General features: G+C 39.5%; 1 protein-coding gene and 1 long non-coding RNA gene across 5 annotated transcripts; both read right to left on the bottom strand.

Annotated features, from left to right (window-relative positions):
* Window positions 1–416: 416 nt before the first annotated feature.
* LOC104455207 (probable LRR receptor-like serine/threonine-protein kinase At3g47570) lies at window positions 417–17397 on the bottom strand. 3 transcript variants are annotated; one of them, XM_039316404.1, is made up of 5 exons: window positions 17290–17397; window positions 16567–16685; window positions 14128–14460; window positions 11724–13868; window positions 417–844 (listed from the first exon to the last, which is right to left on the bottom strand). In XM_039316404.1, the coding sequence occupies exons 4-5, from the start codon at window positions 13369–13371 to the stop codon at window positions 477–479; spliced, it is 2016 nt and encodes a 671-aa protein (XP_039172338.1). In that variant the 5' UTR covers window positions 13372–13868; window positions 14128–14460; window positions 16567–16685; window positions 17290–17397; the 3' UTR covers window positions 417–476. The 3 variants fall into 3 exon arrangements, with proteins under 3 accessions (XP_039172338.1, XP_039172339.1, XP_039172340.1); XM_039316405.1 differs by having other exon boundaries at window positions 14132–14460; XM_039316406.1 differs by lacking the exon at window positions 417–844 and having other exon boundaries at window positions 11553–14460.
* A 278-nt stretch (window positions 17398–17675) lies between these two features.
* Window positions 17676–21096, bottom strand: LOC120295357. Of its 2 annotated transcripts, none has more exons than XR_005552706.1 (4): window positions 20568–21096; window positions 18344–18443; window positions 17949–18017; window positions 17676–17847 (listed from the first exon to the last, which is right to left on the bottom strand). It is a non-coding gene; the product is annotated as an uncharacterized LOC120295357 (long non-coding RNA). The 2 variants fall into 2 exon arrangements; XR_005552707.1 differs by lacking the exon at window positions 20568–21096 and adding an exon at window positions 18747–18809.
* Window positions 21097–23084: the final 1988 nt, after the last annotated feature.

The following is a 23084-nucleotide window of genomic DNA, read 5'->3' as shown; positions in this document are numbered from 1 at the left end:
AGTGTAACCAAGTCATCACTCCTAAATTCTCTAGTTGCATAGAAAGTAGAGTATACTCCCATGTCTCACTTGGTTTCTAACTGATGCCAATAGGCAAGTGGTGACTCATCATTAGAAAATTCTTATAGCTTTAATTGAAACTAAAATTAAACACCCCAATGTTGGGCAGGGCATGGGCTTGGGAGAGCCTATGCCTAACTAAGGGCTATAGGCCCGCCTCTGAAGCAATATACTTAAACTTATGTCTTTTCCTCTCCATCCAAAAAAGGTAGAACGTGACAACTATAAATCCATACATCCATTTTCTATGATTTTAAAATATAGATATTGGTGTCATCATAAAAAACACACACAATAGGTATGGGTAGGTAGACTAGTTAGAGAAACATTCATGTCAATTTGCTAGCATTGCCTTTGCACGACAAATTTCTCTAATAGTGAAAGAGTTCCCAGATGAAATGAGAAAACTGACTTAGCTACATACCTATCCTCCTCTCTTTGGTTTCAGAACTCACCTTGATCAAGTGTAATTTCCTTATAGCCTCGGTCATGTCCATCCGATCTAATGGTGATTCCATCGAAAATGCGAGTCCAACTTCAAATACAGAGATAATGCAATCTCTGATCTTGATCTCTTGTTGTCGATTGCCAGCTTCACTCCAAAGCCTTAAGTCTATGATGTCCATTGCTCGATCCGAGAGAGCCATTCGGACGAAGTTGTGGAGGTTAAGATTGTGCCCAAAGGCCTCCTCAGTGGGTCTCTTTCCAATGAACATCTCCAATAATAGAATGCCGTAACTATATGTATCCCCAAGTATGGAAACCTTGTGTCCCATGCCATACTCTGAAAATTTCATTAAGACATTAATAGAAACGAATATACACTTTTTATTGAAGTTAATTGTTTAGAAAAAGTTCCTAAGTCACATGGGATTTTGCTTGATGTCCATTTGCAAGAGCTTGCCAAGGACAGTTGTGAGGGCTCTCGCCAGTTGCGCACAACATAGAGTGATGGCTTGCAAGCCCTCACTCCACAGTCCGGCTCGCTATGCATGGCAGAGGCCAAGTGATCCTCCGTCAGAGCAAGGTAGATGGTCATAAAACCCTCTACTGGTTTTTTTCTTTCATATCTCTTTATTTGACTTTCGTTCAGTTTATTGGTGATGGCCGATGTTTATCACTTGTCGGATGCTAAAGTGGTAAAAATTGTCACAAAAGTTGGAATGCATCGACTGTAGAGAAATGAGATTTTAGGATGTAAAAAGTGCACCAAATACCAGTTAACAATATATGAACTCTTCTTTCTCCAAAACTACTAAGTGCACCCACAATTGTCACATGTTGGCTTAAAAAAATTGCCTAAACATCAAGAGTGACTTTTTCCTCTAATAGGGTAGAGGGGGAAAACAGAAAAAATAAGAAAATTTATGCAATGAAGGCCTCGGCGAAAACTATTTAGTGCACTTAGTACATGTATTAAGTAAATTTGAACCGCTGGTTTTGACTGGACACACATGAAATGCACACGAGGCTCATCATTTTCATGATCAGGATTCAGTTTGATGCCTATACCACACTATTTCTTTTCTACAAGAAATAATAGAAGAAAATGCTTAGAAGACTAGGGAAGAAGAAGATGTTGGAGAAATCTTTCCAGAATATTTTGAAGCTGACAAAACGTTTCTATCAGTCTAGTTTGGATAAGTACAGATCTTCTATTTTGAGTCTGAAAACTTTCAGATCACCAGACTCAAGACTCAATACTCAACACTCAAGACTCGAGACTATTCTCATTGACAGTTTTTCTAATCCAGCGGCGAACGCAATCCAGAGCCGAAGTATTTGGTTGAGGATTTAGTCTTATCCTCTGGAGAAGATCTCTTGGTTGGATAAATATAACGGATTCTTTTATTTGTAATCAAGATCGTTTGAAGATCCGATGATCGATGAAATATTCTTGGAAGGTTCTATTCTTGGAAACCAAGATCCTGATTGTATGGGCGAACATGATTGATGGGCTATCATCAGGTTCCTTTAATAGCTCGAATGATCTTCTTAATTGATTCCGTCCAACGGGTAGATTGGAGGAATTCCTTTGGTAGGTGCCAACGGGTATGATGGCATAAAGGAGTATAAAAGGAAGACGTTCTAGTTACTTTAGTATATGATCGATAGAGAAATTCCAGAGTCTAAAGCACCTTGATTATCAGTCGATACATTTTGAGCAAAATTGTACTCACAAAGAGTGTTCATACTTAGTGATGCCTTGAACGAGTGTGGTAGATCATCTACACTGTGAAAACAAGGGAGAACAACACTGTAACATCTCTTTGTTCATAGTGGAATCCAACCAATAGGCTGTCAGTGCATAAGAGTGGACGTAGGCTTGACATAAGCCAAACCACTATAAACCGCGTGTTCAATTTTCTCTTCTCTCAGTCTTACTTTGATTATCGTTTGTCTCAAATCTATCAACTGTCTAGTATTGTGCAATTATTGAGAAAAATCATTTATATACCTATTCACCCCCTTCTAGGTACTTATACTAGCTATATCAATTGGTATCAGAGCTCGTGTACTCACTTTATTTGAAGTGTTTTGCTTCAGAGTAAAAGATCCATGGCTAGTATGTTAGCACCAGGGCTGATGGAAGGGCAAAGCAATACCAGACCATCCTACTTTGATGGAAAGGATTACAACATCTGAAAGAACAAGATGAAAGCTTTCCTACGATCAAAGGATCCTCTAGAATGGGACGTTGTAGAAAAAGGAATTACTCCTACAGCTACATCAATCTCTGAAAGAGGGAAAGAAACTGTTGAGACTAGCGGAATGACTCAGGAAGAGATAATCAAGAGACAAGCACTCGATGCAAAAGCAATTTACTCTTTATATTGTGCTTTGTCACCAACTGAATAGAACAGAATATCTTCTTGTGTTACAGCAAAAGAAGTTTGGGACAGATTGCATATCACCTATGAAGGAACAGATCGAGTGAAGGAAACCAGAATTAACATTCTCCTCGGTCAATATGAAGCCTTTAAAATGAAACCAGGAGAATCTATAACTGACATGTTTAGCCGTTTTACAGATATTGTCAATGGTCTTGAAAATCAAGGACAAACAATTTCTGATCCCATGAAGGTAAACAAGCTACTGCGTGGACTCTCCAAGGATTGGAATCACATAAAGACTTCAATTAGAGAGACGCAAAGAATTATGCCACTATCTCGTCGACGAGCTGATTGGAACTCTTCATCTTATGAAGTGGAACGGATCAATGAAGATGAAGATCCAAAAGGTAAGAAATCCATTGCATTAAAATCAAATGATAATTCGATGATACAGATTCTCCCGAAGATGATATGGACGATGAGGAGTTTGCTCTCATGATAAGAAGATTCAGAAAACTGAATAGAAAAGGAAGAAGGATCAACTCAAAAAAACAAAGCTTCCAAAGACAGTAGACCAAGTCTGTTGATGATGAGGAACCAAACAAAGATGTCGTTTGCTTTGAATGTAAAAAGAAGGGACACATCAGATCCAACTGTCCTCTTTTGAAGAAGAAGAAAGGAAAAGCTGAAAAATTTTGAAAAGCTCTCAAAGCCGAAACCTGGAGTGATACAGAGTGTGAAGAAAGTGATAATAAATATGCCAACCTATGTCTGATGGCACAATCAGACTCAGACTCTGGATCAGACTCAGACAGTGAATTTGAGGCAAGTAATTTTAAAATTCCTATCAAAGTTTCTAAATACATTGATGAACTGTGTCTTAGTCTTAAGACTTCTCTCAAAAGAATTTCCGAACTTAAAAATGAAAACTCAGCTCTAAAACAAAAGGAAAACGTTTTAGAAGAAAGAGTTAAAAGTCTAGACTTGATTGTTTCCACTCTTAAAGAAAATGAAGATAATCTTTTGAAAGAAAATGCTCTTTTAAAAACTGACTTATCAAATATTTCAAAGAAATTTTCAATAGGGTCCGAAAAACTTGAAAAAAATTCTTTCAGCTCAAAGACCTTACTTCAATAAGTCCGGTCTAGGTATGACAGCGAAACAATTCCCTTAATTGATTTTCCTAAAGTAAAAGAAAAAATTAAGAAAAGACCCCGAGAGAGGCTTACAAAAATCATTTCAAGAAAGTTTTTGTAAAGTCTCGTAGGTCGAAATGCTCTCGATGTTCAAAGTGCAACAGTCCGGATCACTTTGAAAAAGAGTGTCCTATGGTTTGGAAACTGTTAAGAAAGTATTGGCTAATACTGCTTATCTTACTAACACCAAAGGACCCAAGAAAGTTTGGGTACCAAAGAAAGCTTGGGACTTTATTTTAAATGCAGGTCTCCGTCAAGAAAAAGGTGAAGTGGTATCTTGACAGTGGATGCTCAAGACACATGACAGGAGACTCAAAATGCTTCATAAAGCTTGTTCAAGTAAATGGTGGAAAAGTTTCATTTGGGGAAAACAACAAAGGAAGTATTGTGGGATTTGGAACTGTGAAAATTGGAAATCTCACAATAAGCAATGTTTCCCTAGTGGAAGGACTCAATTACAATCTTCTCAGCATTAGTCAATTATGTGATACTGGTTTTAAGATCTTCTTTCAAGAAGGAACATGTTCTGGAATCAGTAAAGACTCTACTCAGTCTTTCATGGGTCAAAGACATGGAAATATCTATCTTCTAGATGTGAAACCAAATGAATCAAAATGTCTAATCTCAATTCAAGACGAAGCAAGCTTATGGCACAGAAAGCTTGGTCATGTCAACATGAAGCAATTAGCCAAAATCTCATCAAAGCAGCTTGTTCGAGGTCTACCTAAATTACCATACCAAAAGACTGATCCATGCACTCCATGTATTCTGGGAAAGCAGGTAAGAAATTCATTTAAACAAATAAATCATATCTCTACTAATCATGTACTACAGTTGCTGCATATGGATATCTTCGGACCAACCAGAACTCAGAGCATTGGAGGTAAGAAATATTGCCTACTAATTGTGGACGATTACTCCCGTTTTACTTGGGTATACTTCCTTGCAAGTAAGTCTGAAACCTTCTCGTATTTTGAAAAATTTGCTAAAAAGGTTCAAAATGAAAAATGATGTGTTATCTCAAGAATAAGAACAGATCATGGAGGTGAATTTGAAAATCAAGATTTTACAAAATTTTGTGATGAATCTGGCTTTAAGCATGTGTTCTCTTCTCCATATACTCCTCAGCAAAATGGAGTTGTGGAAAGAAAGAATAGATCTCTTCAAGAAATGGCTAGAACTCTTTTAATTGAAAGTAAGATTTCTTCACGATTTTGGGCAAGTTTCAACAGCATGCTATATCATCAATAGAGTCTTCTTAAGACCTATTCTAGAGAAAACCCCTTATGAGTTATTCAAAGATAAGAAGCCTATTGTTTCATACTTTCATGTATTCGGTTGCAAATGCTTTATATTGAAAAATGCAAAAGATCGAGTTGGTAAGTTTGAAGAAAGATCAGATGAAGGCATCTTCCTTGGATATTCTACATCAAGCAAAGCCTACAGAGTCTATAACAAGAAGAGCTAGTCTGTGGAGGAGTCAATGAATGTCAAATTTCAAGACTCTACGCAAGATGAATCCAGTCAGACTCATCATGAAGAGTCTGAACTTGCTCCAGACCCTCTAAAGCTTACAACTCAAGAAGCATCTCAGACTTTGGAAGACCAGCATCAAGCTGTTCGTGAAGATTCAAATAAAGAAAGAGATCATCAACTAGACAAATCAACAAGTAACTGGAAGCATAAGTCCAATCATCCCAAAGATCTCATTATCGGCGAAATTAATGAAGAAATTGGCACCAGATCCAAAAGGCGTGAAGAGTCTAGTCTTTGGGCTCTCGTTTCTGAAATTGAACCAAAGAGCATAGAAGAAGCTTTATCTGATGAAAGCTGGATTGAAGCTATGTAAGAAGAGCTTAGACAGTTCAACATTAATGATGTCTGGGAATTGACATCAAAACCAAAAGGTAAAACTGTTATTGGAGCTAAATGAGTGTTCAGAAACAAGATGAATGAGAAAGGAAGAGTCGTACGAAACAAAGTAAGACTCGTGGCCAAGGGATATACGCAAGAAGAAGGAATAGACTATGATGAGACTTACGCACCAGTAGCAAGGTTAGAAGTTATTCGGCTATTACTTGCGTTTGCTTATTATAAAAATTTCAGGTTATTCCAAATGGACGTCAAAAGCGCCTTCCTAAATGGATTTATCCATGAGGAAGTTTATGTGGAACAACCACCAGGGTTTGAAGACCCAAAGAAGCGGACTCGTTTTCGATCGAAAAGGTTTTGTATGGTTTAAAGCAAGCACCTCGAGCTTGGTACGACAGACTAATAAAACAATTGAAGGAAGGAACTTTTATTTATCAAGAAAAATATGCTAATGATCTTGTCAAAATGTTTGGACTGGAAAAGTGCAAAAAGACCGACATACCAATGTCAAGTTCTTTGAAGATAGACAAAGATGAAGAAGGGAAGAAAGTTGATCAAAAGCTGTACAGGAGTATCATTGGTTCACTTCTTTATCTTACTGCCTCTAGACCTGACATTTTGTTGAGTGTTTGTATCTGTGCTAGGTTTCAATCAGATCCTAGAGAATCCCATCTCAGTGCTGTGAAACGTATTATTAAATATGTTGCTTCATCTTCAAGCATCGGTCTTTGGTATCCTAAGAATGGAGACTTTAATCTTCAAGGATATTCAGACGCAGATCTGGCCGGTTGCAGAGTTGATAGAAAAAGCACTTTGGGAACTTGCCAGTTGCTTGGAAGCAGGACAGTGTCTTGGTTTTCAAGGAAACAAAGCACTGTGGTTCTTTCAACAACAGAAGTAGAGTATGTAGCACTTGGAAGTTGCTGTTCGCAAATTCTGTGGATAAAACAACAGCTACAAGACTTTGGAATTGAAGACTCATGCACAGAGATTAGATGTGACAACACTAGCGCAATCAATCTCACTAAAAATCCAATTCTTCACTCAATAGCAAAGCATATAGAGATTCGCCATCACTTCATTAGAGATCATGTTCAAAATGGAGAAATCTCAATTCAATTTGTTGATTCAAAAAATCAACTAGCGGATATATTCACAAAGCCTTTGGAGAAAAATCAATTCGATTTCATTCGTTCCAGACTCAACATTTTGAAGCTTGAGGAAGTTAAAGTCTAGAGACTCTCCAACCCTCAGACTCAGACATTCATGGCTATAGACTGTAAGCTGTTATTTTATTCAATCTCGAAAAGGTACGATCATTAGTTCAGTTAATTTATAATTTCCGTGAAAAACTGAATCTTGTCTTTTCAAAAAAAGATTAACTTCTATTTGGCAGTTATTGACCTTAAAAGAGGCGTCTGTTCATTTTCCTTTGTGCCGATTGGTTTTTCCTTTTTAAACTAAGTTATATATATATACAGTTTTCCTCGCTCAATCTTCAAAACCCTAAAAAGCATTCTCCTCCCGATCCTGTTTCTACTTTGTGTTTATCTTCGAGAAAGTTGTCATCTTTTCTTGGGAAAGCGAGTAAAGGAATCTTTCATCGACAAGAAAGGATGTCTTCCTCGAGAAAGTCTTCAAGAATCGCGAACAGGGGACCACAGAGAATGAAGGAGGGACCTACCCATTTCGATCTCACCGAAGAGGAAGATTTACCGAGTTAGCAACAGAGCCCAATTCACTCTCCACCACGTCACTCTTCATCATCTACCCCACAAGATGTGAGTCATCAACCGGAGGAAGAAATAATCGAGGACGCAGACCCTGTAAGAGTCCAAAAACCCTCTTTTATTTACAAGCTCTATCGTGCGTTGAAGAGCATTTGGACTCTGCTGAACTATATAGATGATTTCCTTAAAGATAAGAATTATGGGAATGAGTATATATTTTTGTGACGAATGGAGGATTTGGGAATTGCTCCCAAAGGAAAGGCTGAGGAAGCACTTGCGAATATTCCAAGTGACCCTCGTGTATCGGGACTGAATCCGACTGACGGGAACGATGATGATAAAATGTTCAGTGAATTTCAACCTAGAATGGGTGTTGCTATGAAGGTGAAGGCAAAAAGGATGGATTTATTTAAATCGAAGGAACAGGAGAATCTGTTCTTCAGACTGTGGAAACGAGGGGTGATAAACCCTAGGAGTGTTGATTTCGATTTCTTGGATGCCATTAATGTGAACTTAAGGGAGAAGTTAAATCTGCTTCAACTTGAGCAATTCTGCTCCGATACCACAGGCGGTTATGCGCAATTAATAGCATACTTCTATTCGAATCTTAGCTTTTGGATGCGAATAGAATATCATTCATGTTTGAGACCAAGTCTATGAGGTGGATGTGGACATGTTGGCAGACATAATTGGAGTCGAAAGAGGACGATATAAACCAATCAAGGTTTCAATCGCTCGTACCACTCTGGAACTTGTCAAAGACAGGAGTATAGAAGGAAGAGTTACATATTCAAGAATGCATGCCATCAATATCTTGCTTCACAAAATTGTGATCAACTGCATCAGGCCAAAGTCTACATCAAAGACTGACGTGTCTAATTCCGAGGCAAAATTAATGTATGCGATCAATTCAGGGAAAAAGTTCTCTCTACCTCACACCATTCTCTTTCGCATGTACAGAGCAATGGTGAAGGACAAGGGCCAATTGCCTTATTCTGGTCTTGTGACCAAGATCTTCAGACACTTGAACATTGAACCTCTGCATACTCTTTGTGTTCGACCATGCGACAAAATGGTGGTGGGTTTGAAAATGCTGACTAAAATGCATCTGAAAGAGCTTAGTAAGGCAATGGAGAAGTTCAAAGTGAAGACTCCAGTATCTTCTGCATCAAAGAGAAAAGGGAAGGAGCCCATGGGTGCTCCATCCAAAAAGAGAAGAACTCTTATCTTGGAGGATGAAGATGAGGAGGAAGATTTCACTATCTCTGCATTGATAAGAACCAGACGTTCTGTACCTGAATCAATAGAACATCAGAAGAAAGGAAAAGAAGCATAAGAAAAAGAACAGAGAGAAGAAGAGGGACAAGCAAAGAACAGAGAAGCAGAGGAGCAACAAGAGAAAGAAAAAGAAGATGAAGAAAAAGAAGCCGAAGCAGAAGGAGAAGCAGAAAAAGAAAAGTCTGCAGATGAAGCTGCAGAGGAAGGAAATCAAGGCGCAGATGAGCATGACCATCACTCTTCCCCAATTGAGGTCTTAGAGACAGGGGGAGATGGCGAGCAAGGAAGGACTGGTATCAGTGAAGGTGTGAGTTGCTCACTAGCAAATCCAGAAGACTTTCAGGCTGCTCAAATGCTTGAGGAAGGACATGATACGTCAACTCCAAATCTGCTCGATTCCACAGAAGTTCCATCGTCTACCTTCACTCCATCCGAAAGAGCAAATGCGAGCACACAAACGGACAATACCACAGATTTTCATCGTATCCTTGATGTTCTTCTGGAAATGCAGGGTCAAATCTATGCTCTGGAATGTGAACTTCAAGTCATGAAGAATGCTGGAAAAGCATCTTCTGTTACCCTGGGAGATCAAATGAAAGACCTCGCTCTTCAAATTCAAGCCAATGCCAAAGGAGAAGAGGTGGCTCATCTACGGGAAGACTTGAAGAGGCTGGAAGGCATCGTCAAGTCGATGGGAGATTTCCAGATTGTGTGCGTTCCCAAGCAGACTTGACTCTTCTCTCACATTTTTAATGATGACAAAAGGGGGGAGAATTGCAATTTGAACTCTTAAACTCTTTAAACTTTGACGTGTTTGAATATTTGAGTATGACTTGGGTGTGAACTTGAATTTGACTGACTTGTGTGGATTTTGATGTTTGACTGTTTGCATTTATATCAAGTGTTGTTATATGGTCTTACTCATGAAAAGCTAACCGATTTTTTGTGGATGCAGAGTCTGGTTGATTTATTAATCTTTATGAGATAGCCATATTGCTTGAGTAATGTTTTGCGGAGTCAAAGTTGTTCAAATCTACAGGAAAGTTTTGTCACCATCAAAAAGGGGGAGATTGTTGGAGAAATCTTTCCAGAATATTTTGAAGCTGACAAAACGTTTCTATCAGTCTAGTTTGGATAAGTACAGATCTTCTATTTTGAGTATGAAGACTTTCAGATCACCAGACTCAAGACTCAACACTCAACACTAAAGACTCGAGACTATTCTCATTGACAGTTTTTCTAATCCAATGACGAAGGCAATCCAGAGCCGAAGTATTTGGTTGATGATTTAGTCCTATCCTCTGGAGAAGATCTCTTGGCTGGATAAATATAACGGATTCTTTTATTCGTAATCAAGATCGTTTGAAGATTCGATGATCGACGAAATATTCTTGGAATGTTCTATTCTTGGAAATCAAGATCCTGATTGTATGGGCGAACATGATTGATGGGCTATCGTCAGGTTCCTTTAATAGCTCGAATGATCTTTTTAATTGATTCCATCCAACGGGTAGATTGGAGGAATTCCTTTGGTAAGTGCCAACGGGTATGATGGCATAAAGGAGTATAAAAGGAAGACGTTCTAGTTACTTTAGTGTATGATCGATAGAGAAATTCTAGAGTCTGAAGCACCTTGATTATCAGTCGATACATTTTGAGCAAAATTGTACTCACAAAGAGTGTTCATACTTAGTGATACCTTGAGCGAGTGTGGTAGATCATCTACACCGTGAAAGCAAGGGAGAACAACACTGTAACATCTCTTTGTTCATAGTGGAATCTAGCCAATAGGCTGTCAGTGCATAAGAGTGGATGTAGGCTTGACATAAGCCGAACCACTATAAATCGCGTGTTCAATTTTCTCTTCTCTCAGTCTTACTTTGATTATCGTTTGTCTCAAATCTATCAACTGTCTAGTATTGTGCAATTATTGAGAAAAATCCTTTATATACCTATTCACCCCCCTCTAGGTACTTATACTAGCTATATCAGAAGAGACTTTAAGTGATTTGTTATTTCTAATGGATTTATACTTGTTTAATGCGTAAATTTGTCTAAATATGCTCTAAACAAGAAGTTTAGGGGAGTGAAAGTTGGATGGAGTCCATCATGCTGTGAATTAGTGTATGTTGTGTGATATTATTGTGCATTTATAGGTTTAAGACCTTGGGCGGATTCAGACTTAAATGTCATGTCATCTAAACAAATTTTAGAAATATGGAATTATAGGTCAAGTCAAAAGGAAAGGGTCCACCATGAGGGGTCAATTACTTACTATCAAGACCTTAAGTCATGGCTTACCAAAAGTGAATCACAAGTTCTCATCAATTTCTCATATTGTGACCTTATGACAATATTAGACACAATCCATTTTCACGGCATCAACATGGCATGAGATAGATTACAAATTATAGAAAGAATATGTAAACATGATAGAACACAATATGCTTAATCTATTTATTGGTACGAATTCACAAGTTTTGATTATAAAAAAAAATAAAAAAATCTCCATTCAATGATCAAATTTAAGATGATTTATTCTTGTCTTAATTTCAATACGATTACAAAATGCTACTATAAATCTTTTCGTACACAAACATATGTATTTCCTTTTTCAATTGAAGCTATTAATTAAAAAAAATAGGAAATAATGTTGTGAGAAAGAGGTGTTAGAGCATACGAAGCATAACATAATACCAAGGATCTTGTTTGTTCAATGAAAAACTAATCAAGAAAATATGATAGATTCATACCAAGAGACACATAACCAATGGATCCTCTGACTGCAGTTGAAGTTGAACTACCTTGGTCCTGAATTCTCGTGGCTTCAGCAGACACCATTGAAATAATCTTTGCAAGCCCGAAATCTCCAACTCGAGCCACCATGTTGTTGTCCAGAAGCACATTACTTGGCTTCAAATCTCCGTGAACGATTGTTGAATAACAACTCTTGTGGAGATATTCGATTGCAGTAGCTATGTCAATGGCAATGCGTAACCTCTGCACTAGTCTCACATTTCTCGATTCGCCATGCTCATCATCTCGTCCTATAGTGCTAGGGTGCAGCCACTCCTCCAAGCTCTCATTAGCCATGAACTCATATATTAGAGCTTTGAAGTCATTTCCATGAAAATCCACACTCGAGTAGACACTTAGTATCTTCACGAGGTTTCGGTGTCTAATGGTTCCTAGAGTTTGACATTCGGAGATAAAGCTCCTCGAAGCACCTCTTTGCATTAGATTGAGCACCTTCGTCGCCACCGTGACACCGCCATCAAGAATCCCCTTATAAACCGTGCCGTATCTCCTTTTACCAATCAAATTGGTTTCAGAGAATCTATTAGTCGCTCTCAGGAGTTCTTCATAAGAAATCCTCAAGAATTGGTTCTCAAAAGATAATGAAGTGGAGGCATTGGCTGTCGTCTGCTTCTTTTTGCAGTAGGAGATAGACAGACATAGAAGCAACAAAGCTAAACATAACAAACTGCCAGCTACCACATATATTACTCTAGCCTTGGTTGAAGAAACCTTCTTAGAGCTTGGTGATTTGCAAAGAGGAAGCTTCAGACCGGGAACACCTCCACAGAGTTCCGTATTTCCATAAATCGATACAGAACTTGCATTAAGAAAAACTCCACCCTCCAGAACTTCTCCTCCTAGTTGATTGAAGGACAAATTCAAATACATGAGTTGTGAGAGCTCTGCGAGAAAGCTCGGGATTGGACCAGAAAAATTATTATTGGAAAGGTCCAGCTCTTGTAGACCCCGTAATGGACATAAAGCTTCGGGGATTTGACCATGAAAAGAATTAGCTTCTAAGTGAAGTCGTTCCAATACCAAGCACTCACTGATGGACGCCGGAATTAAGCCGGTCAGTCTGTTGTAAGACAGATCTAATTCGCCAAGATTCTTCAAAGATCCAACTTGCAATGGAAGAGATCCACTTAAATTATTATTTGCTAAACTAAGGACGATCGACAAGGAAGAAAGACCCACGATTTCAGCAGGAATTGAGCCAATTAGGTTATTGTTGGAAAGATCAAGACCAATTAGTTGCTTGCAGCTACCGAGACTTTGTGGTATGTAGCCTTGGAAAATGTTGGAGGAAAGGTCAAGGAGCTTTAATGACGTAATGTTACCAATCGAAGACGGTATCTCTCCAGTCAACATGTTCCCTCTTAAACCAAGTTCCTGCAAGTTGGAAAGTGCTCCGATGGAGTCAGGAATGCGATCGATTATAAAATTATTCAATAAAGCCAACGCAGACAAGTTGAAAAGATTTTTGAGGGCTAAAGGAATAGATCCTTGGATCCGATTGTTTGACATATCTATTCCCTTAACGCTGGTGGAGAGATTGCAGAAGGATTTCGGCAAAGATCCGTGAATCAAGTTCCCTTGCATTCCGAGTGTTTTTAAGTTGGAACAATTAACTAAAGAAGAAATAAAACTCAAGTCATCTTGCAAGTGGTTATCAGAATACAATATTGCGAAGGCCCTTTAGCCTACGCAGATCTTTGGGTATTGGCCCATGGAAATTGTTGTTCTCAAGGAAAAGGTTTTCAAGACCTGTGGCATTCGTTAACGTTGACGGAATCATCCCGGTGAACAAATTACCGCTGGCGCCAAGTAGATGGAGAGAAGGAGAAGTGGTGCCAACATCATTAAGAAAGCTTCCCCACAATTGGTTGTGACTAACAATGAATATAATAATGTCAGAGATGTTTAAAATCCCTGCTGGAACGTCACCGGATAGTTTGTTGGAAGATAGTTGGAAGAATATCAATCTCTTGAGTCTGCACAATTCCTCAGGTATTTCTCCGCTTAACGCATTTTCTGCCAGGGAGAGCTGTTGTAGCAGTGAGAGGTTTCCAATCGAACCAGGAATAGGACCTACAAGACTGTTCGAAGACAAGCCCAAGCCTTTAAGTCTTGTTAAAGAACCAAGATTAGAATGAATTCCTCCCACAAGTTGATTATCTATGAGATTTAGGATCTCGAGGTTCAAGCAACGGGAAAGATTGGAGGGTATTGACCCACCAAATGAGTTGTTACTAAGAACAAGAACATGTAGCCGAAACAAGTTGCCAATATGTGGTGAGATTTCGCCATGAAAGCTGTTGTTCTGCAGAAATATGACCCTAAAAAAAGAGAGGTTACCTACGTGAGGAGATAGGAAACCTTCCAAGCCTTGTGATCTCAGGTACAGAGATGTGACCCTCCCAGGATGTCTTTTGCTGCACAAAACACCTTGCCACTCACAATGATGAGTAGAATCATTCCAAGAGCTCAAGACTCTAAATGGGTCTTTGTGTATTGCGTTTTTTAAGGAGGCTAACGCGAGCAGATCTGTTTGGTTATGTGAGTATGCTCCGAAGATTGTGATTGAGCTCCACCACCACAAGAGGGTAGAGTGAAGAATAAGAAACAGCTGTTTCCCATCTCCTCTTGTGATCTCCACTTTCAGTCTTAGCTGCATTTAACTCTCCGGTCCTGCACAAAATTCAATTATTGATTGATTCCACTATGGGAAGTAACGTACACTATGCTTTGAAGTCCATGAAATAGTAGAAATTATAGGGTGCAAAGTGTGGTAGTATAAATGAATATTGTAATTAATATTTTAAACACCCTAAGACTATTTTATAAATTTCGTAAGATAAATGATGTGGCATATTGTTATCAATTATTGCGCATGGCTTATCGTCCACTTATTTTCTGCCATGTGATTTAGCATGTTAAGATAAATATATTACAAAAGCGACAGATCCATGTGAAGGACAAATTGGTGCCTCGTATTCCATGAAGTCCATGTAGACAAAGACTGAAGACTAAACAAATTGGTGCCTCATATTCACTGTCAATTACGTGAGGATTGGGAAGACCATGGAGACGAAGACTCGACATTCCATCAAGTGCGTCGTGAAAGCAAGCAACCATAACCCAACCAAAAAGAAAAAAAAAAGAAAGAAAGAGAGAAGTCTTTTAGTACTCCGTCAATTACGCGAGCATTTACAACTTCATGGAATTTGCAGGCTCGGTAGAGGTTGAAATAGAGATACAGGGCTGGTTGGGCCATAGCTCGATTTTTTTTTTAGTGTTAAAATTAGATATCGTTACTAGATTTTTCTCCTCAAAGATCACTTCTTTATATGTTTATTTTTTTAACTTATTAATGAACTTATCAAAGTACTTTGAGTATAAATAAGCGGGATTGCGAAATCTTGTCCCAGGCCGGACCTGAAAATTCGGGCCATCCAAAGGCTTATATGAGCTTTTAATCTTTTTTACTTACCCTTAAAGTTAAGCTTCACGTGGGACAAAGTGTTATATCGTAAGAGCCATCTCTTGAACCTTATAAAGGTAACGTGATACATAGTGAGAACCACCTCTCGAAACAAGGAGAGCTACCTTTAATATCCTTCAAGGGCAACCAACCAAGTATATTGGTGGGATTTGATGCATCATTGAATATCATATGTGTGGTTTACTATTATTAGCATTTATAATCGCAAGAAGAGGTGGTCAATTACTTATTCAATCGATAATTTGCTTATTCACCAATAGTGTTCGCAAGCTGAAAATTTGACACCTAGCAACACATTTGTCACTACCTCTTTGAAGCCTCCTGCAAGCGCATGAGGCTAATGGTTTTCTAAGCCTAGGCTTGGTCTAGACTCTCCCAAGCCCACTAGTTCGTGACTTACAGTTCGTTTTTTTTTTTTTTAACCTGCAAGCTGCCACTAATTCGATTTATAGTTGATTGATTAAAAATCTAAGTAAAATATTGTGATTAGAAAAATTAAGATTGGAAACTTGATTACATTAGTTAATCAACTAGTGAGAGGATGAATGGATGGATATCTTAGCTGCAAGCCAAATGGCTTGAGAAGAAGATCACCGTATTCACTAAAGATAAGATTTTTTTTTAAAGGATTTTTCATGCATTTTTTTTTTGAGAAAACTACTCAAAACTATTTTTCAGCCTTGTCCTAATTGCAGAATTTTTTGAAATTTTTTTTATATTTGTATTTTTAAAATAATAATAATAATAAATAAGTGTCAAGCGGCGAATCCGGGTCCGGTCTAAATTGTAAAAGGTTGAGAACTTAATTGGCCAAACAAATAGATTTATGACTATTACAAAGATAACTACAATAGGTTTATGATTTTTTGGTAATTTTTCCAAAAAGAAATGTACATGAGTCATGTTGTGAAAAGAGATTGCGTGCCGTGCATTTGGATTCAAGAAAATTACAAGTGATTTTTGCATTAAAATATTCTAATTGATTCGCTAAAGCTTTGTGTCACTCTGTGAAAAGCAATCTGATCTCTTTGTCACTGTTCAATACGACATACTGTCCATCCTTCAACGACCACTGACAACAGGGATTCTCCTCAAAGTTGCAGGGAAAATTTTTGGTTGGACTTCAAATATGAACGCTTATCATATTACTGTTATTCCTGTGGCATCCTCGGACACTATACTACAGCCTGTCAAACTTTTCCCTATGATGAAACTAAATTAGATGACACCAGGTTCTTATTTGGATCTTGGTTGAGAGCTGAGGCACGGGAATATAGTCCTTTCTGGTGTACCTTTTATGATTCAGAGATTATCCTTGAGACCCCTCAAAGCTCTTCTGCAATCATCCCTGTGTTGGACCCGGTTCCTGCTATACCTGCTACTTCAGTGAAACCATCTATCCATGCTGTACCTGATATTTCCGCACACAAAAATAAAGGTAAGCAAACTATGGAACCATCAGTTAGAGATCCTATTCTCATAGAAACAATTCCAGCTACTCAGGATGGTCAGTCTAGGGATCAGCAACATAATTTGGTGCACCAACCTATTGCTAGTTCTACTCAAGTGAAGAAGAAGACTAAACATTCACATCTTAATGCACGATCTGGACCCCTTAAAAAGATTAAACGTTCCATGCATCAAGAGGTTCGGCATCAATTACAGGAGCAGTTCGATGAATCTGCTTTACAGGATACTCCTATTTCTGAGGTTGACACATCTTCCTGTTGGGCTCTGGTGGGTGGCCCTAAAAAGCCACTAGGGGCACCATGAAACTTATAAGTTGGAACTGTCATGGGTTGGGCAATCCCTTGACAGTTCAAGCGCTTAGGGTCTTAGTGACCCAAGAGAAGCCTGATATTGTTTTTTTGATGGAAACAAAGAATCAGACTCAACAGATTTTGTCTATTCAACGTAAACTTCATTTCTCAGCAGGGTTTATTCAAGAGCCAGTAGGTTTGGCAGGTGGTTTAGCCATTTTTTGGTCTAACAAGGTCTCTTTGGATATTACTTACCAGTCTTTAGATATGCTAGACTCCATCTGTACTGATCTTGATTCTGGCATTACTATGCGTCTGACTTGCTTACATGCTCCTCGCTCGATATTCTCTTCGACAACACCCGTGACGCTTTTGAGACGCATTAGTAATTTCAACTCGCTTCCCTGGTTATGTACGGGGACTATAATGAAGTCTTATATTCTTGGGAGAAAGTCAGTAAATGTCCAGCCGAGCCTTTTAGAATGGTTTCTTTTCGTGATGTTATCAATGACTGTAATTTTCTGGACCTTGGCAGCAAAGGATGTGCCTTTACATGGTCAAACAACAGACAAGGTGACGCTTTGGTAAAGGCAAGATTAGACAGAATGTTTTGTACAAACAATTGGAGATTGGCTTACCCTCTTGCCGAAGTACTTGCCCTCCCAGCCCTCGGCTCTGATCACAGCCCTCTCCTCTTGTCAACGGAAGCTCTTCCAAATTGTAAACGGAAAAAATCCTTCTACTTTGAAGCTTTTTGGCTCCAGGATACCGACTGTCGTTCCATTATTGCTGAATCATGGACTTCTTCTCAGCCTGGAGAGGTGTCACTTCCTCAAAAGTTGCTCTCTGTTTCCGTTGCATTATCTAAATGGAGTCGTTCAAAATTTAAGAATGCGAAAACTCAGATTTCTCACCTTAAGAACCAGCTTCAGTCTCTCACCAATCAGCCTCATCTCCATTCAAATACTGATGAGATCTCAAATCTGAAAGTTAAAATTCAGGAGTTATGGCAGCAGGAAGAAAAATTTTGGGCCATGCGATCTCGGGTTAATTGGCTTAAATGGGGTGACAGGAACACTAAATTTTTCCATGCCACGACGGTCAATCGACGTCAACAAAACCAGATCAGAATGCTTCAGGATGACCAGCTAAACTGGATTCGTGATCCTATTGCTCTTAAAGATATGACTCTTAGTTATTTTCAACAGCTATATTCATCTTCAGGGAACAGAGATTATGGCCCAACTCTAAATCTTTGCAATCCGATTGTGACAGAGGAGATTAATGAACATTTAATAGCTACAATTACCTGTGAGGAGGTCCATACTACAGTATTCCAACTAGGGGACACAAAAGCTCCCGGTCCAGATGGCTTGAATGGTCTGTTTTATCGTGCTCATTGGGATATCCTGCAAGAAGACATCATTTTTGTCACGCCCCGATCCTCAGGCACGTGCACATCCTTCTATTTGGTCGATTTCAATATGCGATATCTCAGGACAATGTATCGCCGACCCTTTCAATTATTAAGCACATGCGGAAGTAGTTAAAATCCCCAGACAATAAAACGATGGGATAGAAAAGCAGGGCCATATTTTTCATATTGAAATTTATAACCACACTTTTATACAAACCACAAACCCTTTCATAACTATTCACATCAAAACGGAGATTTCAAAAGAAGACATAAACTTAGACGAACTAGGCCGTACTCAAGGCCCCTCTCAGGATTGCCTTCTTCCTCCAAAATCTTTTTCCTTAAGATTCGCCTCCGAGTCTTCCTTCTCGGATTCCTCCTTCTCGCCTCTTCAAATGGGTCCCGAAATGGTTTTCCCCAACCGGGATGAGACTACGTCTCAACGAGTTCTACCCCACTAAGCCCGATTAGATAAACTATTATACTACAGGCTGCCTAAACACGCACGAGGCGGAGGACTTACCTTGGCCTCGATCCCACCTCGCAAGTCGCACAATTCATAATAGGCACCCAAGCAATCATATCACCGATCGAAGCATCGATCAAATCGACCTAATCGATTATATTCCAACAAAACCACTCACGGTCATTTCCATTCAGGCAATCAATTCACCACATCAAATCAAAGCATCGACCTAGTCGATTACATGCCAAACAAATCAATCCCCACTGTGGGATATTTAAAAGCTAGGCCACGTGCATTCTCCAGGATGACCTTCCAAGTCTCCGAGTCCACGTGCCTCAAACCTCGGACCCACGTGCATTCTCTAAGGCGACCTCTTTGCCAAGGTGGTACATCAAGCCACCGAGCCACGTGTCCTTTTTACGATGCCCGGCCCACGTGCATTCTCTAAGGTGCTATCTCACCAAGGTGATGCATCAATTCACCGAGCCACGTGCCCTTTTAGATGCCATTCCGAATGCTGGACCCACGTGCATTCTCTAAGGTACTCGCTTACCAAAGTGACGCATCGATCACCGAGCCACGTGTCCTTTTAGATGCCAAATCCTGTCACCGAGCCACGTGCATTCTCCAGACGACATACCGAGTCTCCGAGCCACGTGCATTCTCTCGGGCGACCTTTTCGCCAAGGTGACATATTCAACCACCGAACTCACGTGTATTTTCCAGGTGACATTCCAATTCACCGAGCCACGTGTCCTCTTTGCAGTGGTTACCAATTTACTTTCAATACCGACAACCAATGCCCAACGATTTCTCAATCAAATAAATAAATCAACTCAACAAAACATTATAAATGCTGAATAAACATACTTGGCCATTCACCAATCGATAATTCAATCTCAATCGATTCCAATCAATTTAGGGTAAATCCCTAAAATATCACAATTTACTCAATTCCATACAACGTGGAGCTCAAATAAATAAACGGACTGCACCACGACGATCAGCACGAGATTTCGGTCGTCGGCCATCAAAATCTTAATTTCCGAAAAATAATTAATTTATTTATTAATTTCGAAAATTAAATAATTATTATAAAAAATTCAATTTAGCTCAAAATAAAGCCCGATTACATAAACGGACTTCACCACGGTCATCAGCATAATTTTCCGGTTCCAGACCATCTCAGTTGAATTTTCAGAAAATAAATAATTATTTAATTAATTTCGAATATTAAATAATTAACATTAAAAATCCCATTTAACTCAAATTAAAGCCCGATTAGATAAACGGACTTCACCATAGTCATCAGCACAATTTTCCGGTCCCGGCCATCTCCCTTGAATTTTCGGAAAATAAATAATTATTTAATTTAATTCCGAAAATTAATATTTAAATACAAAAAAATCCACTTAGGCCCGAAAAGCCTAATTGGAGCCCACTAAGGGTCGGGAAAATTCCTGAAGCACTTCCAATAATTAGTAGACCACGTCTACTTGCTAATTGCACAATCAATTTATCTAAATCACATCACAATTAACTAATAATTGCTAATTAATTCTAATCTAACAACCTAAACATAATTAATTAAATCTAAACCAACCTTAAGCATAATTAGCCAACTAATCTAAGATTAGTGAGATTACTCACCAAATCGCGCGCAAATCGGATCAATCCGACGGCGGCGACGCGAGGAACGATTCTTCCCAAAGCGACTCGAGGATCCGGGGCCGGGAAATGGCTCAAAACGGGCCCAAACCAGCTGGAAACCCATTTCGTGGGTTGCTGGTTGGCTGCAAAACAGGGGAAAACAGAGATGGTTAGGGGCGGAGAAGGGTTCGGGAGAGCGGGCGGTGCTCCGAGGAGGGTCGGTGGAGGTCCGGCGGCTTCAAACGACGGCCGGAGGTGGCCGGACGGGGGCTGAACTGAGCTGAACAGAGGCCGAACGGCCTGGACGGTGCACGGCGGGGATGGCGAGGCGCGAAGGAGACGGGCGGCTGAACGCACGGCGGCGAGCGGCGGGCGCGCGGACGGCGGCTTCGGCGAGCTGCGGTCTCCGTGCGCCTGCAACTTCCGCTCAAGCTTCTCCTTTCTGGTTTCGCACGAAGGGGAAGAAGAAAAGAGAGAGAGAAGGAGTCGGTCACGTGGGGTTGGGGGAAAAAGAGAGAGGAGAGAGAAGAAGAGAGAAAGAAGGGATAAGAAGAAGGGTTTTCTTTTGACTAGTCAAAAGTAGAAACAAAAGAAAGAGAAGCCAATTTAAAATTGGCAAGGGGCATTGGCGGTGGGGAGGCTACGCACGAAGGGAGGGGAAGGGGAGAGGAGAGAAAAGAGAGAAAAGAGAGAGAAAGAAAAAGAAAAGAAAAAGAATAATAATATTCTAATTTTTCTTTTCTCTTTCCATTTCCCTTTCTTTTTCTTCCGGTCTTCGAATCTTCCTCCGATAATTTCTTTCTTGAAATTTCGGACTTCGATAAATTGATGACGATGAGACGGTCCTAAAAATGAATTGTGACACGTCCGAATATTCGATTCCCAAAACCGAATTAAATTTCATGATTAAAATCGACCGGACGCGATTTTAGTCCAATCCAACCAATTAGGTAGCTTTTAGGGATTTTACCGCGGATATATCCCTTAACGGCTTCATCCAATAGGTTAGCTAACTCGTGAGTGATCAGCTCAGAGAAAAAGGACTATAGGCACGTCGACGAAATGCACATTTCATTTTATCGAAATAGAGTCGAATTTCAGGATGTCACAATTTTAGCCGTGCAACAATTCTTTCATATAGGGGTTTTATTACCGGAGTATAATCGCACTGCTATTTCCCTAATTCCTAAGATCCCTCACCCAGAACGTTTAGATCAGTTTCGCCCTATTAGCCTTTGCAACTTTATTTATAAGGTTATATCCAAGATTCTTGCCAACGGACTCAAACCTTGGCTACCACAGTTGATAGCACCAGAACAAACGGCTTTTGTTGGAGGTCGCCAAATACAAGATAATGTCATGCTGGTTCATGAAGTTTTACATCGCTTAGAATCGAAAACGTAGAAAGAACTTTTTATGCAAAGGTGCTGAAACTAGATATGCGAAGGCATATGACAGGGTTGAATGGGATTTTCTCCGTGATTATCTCCTAAAACTTGGCTTTCATACTAAATGGGTTGGCTGGATATTCCAATGCATCTCTACAGTGTCTTACAGTGTCAAATTAAATGGAGAGTTTCTACCGTTCTTTCATCCTACTAAAGGTCTTCGACAAGGTGATCCGTTATCGCCGTACCTGTTTATCTTGATGACTAATGCTCTCACATCTCTTATTAAGAATGCAATGGAGATTGGAAATCTTAAAGGTATAACTTTTAATCGAAGGTGCCCCACTCTTTCCCACTTATTTTTCGCTGATGATGCCATCTTCTTCCTGGATGCCAAACTTATGGAATGTCAGAACTTAGCTGCTGTTCTAAATGAATACTGTATAGCTACAGGACAGGCTATAAACCGGAATAAATCAGGGTTGTTTTGTAGCTCAGATTGTCCTATTGCTTTGAAAGTAAGCCTAGCTGGAGCCTTTAGAGTTCCTATCTTACATAAAACAGGCAAATATCTAGGAATTCCTTCAGATTGGGGCAAATCTAAAAGGAACCGTTTTCTTGGCTTATGGGTAGAGTGCATTCCAAACTCGAAGGATGGAAGGAAAAGCTTATTTCAAAAGGGGCAAAGAGATCCTTATAAAATCTGTTGTGCAAGCTATACCCCATTACGCTATGTCGCTTTTCAAAATCCCTACAACTATTTGTAAAGCAATAGATAAAAAAGTAGCTAAATTCTGGTGGCAGTCAGATTATAGCAAGAAAGGCATACATTGGAAGAGCTGGGAGTGTATTAAGAGAAGGAAAGATGAAGGGGGATTAGGTTTTCGTGACCTTATGATTTTTAATAGAGCTCTCCTGGGTAAACAAGCTTGGCGTTTAGTCCAGAATCCAAATTCATTATCTAGTAGGCTTCTCAAAGGTCTATATTTTCAAGATAAGGATTTCTGGCATGCTGCTATAGGTTCTAGACCATCTTCGTGTTGGAAGAGCATCTTACTAGGTCGGGACTCTATTGCTGATAAAGTTTTATGGTCTGTGGGAAATGGTACTCAAATTAAAGTTCGTGAGG

Source organism: Eucalyptus grandis, chromosome 7 (genome assembly GCF_016545825.1).
Source record: "Eucalyptus grandis isolate ANBG69807.140 chromosome 7, ASM1654582v1, whole genome shotgun sequence".
NCBI classification, from domain to species: domain Eukaryota; kingdom Viridiplantae; phylum Streptophyta; class Magnoliopsida; order Myrtales; family Myrtaceae; genus Eucalyptus; species Eucalyptus grandis.
Note: the sequence above shows the minus strand (reverse complement) of the source record. Positions and strands in the feature narration are given on the sequence as shown.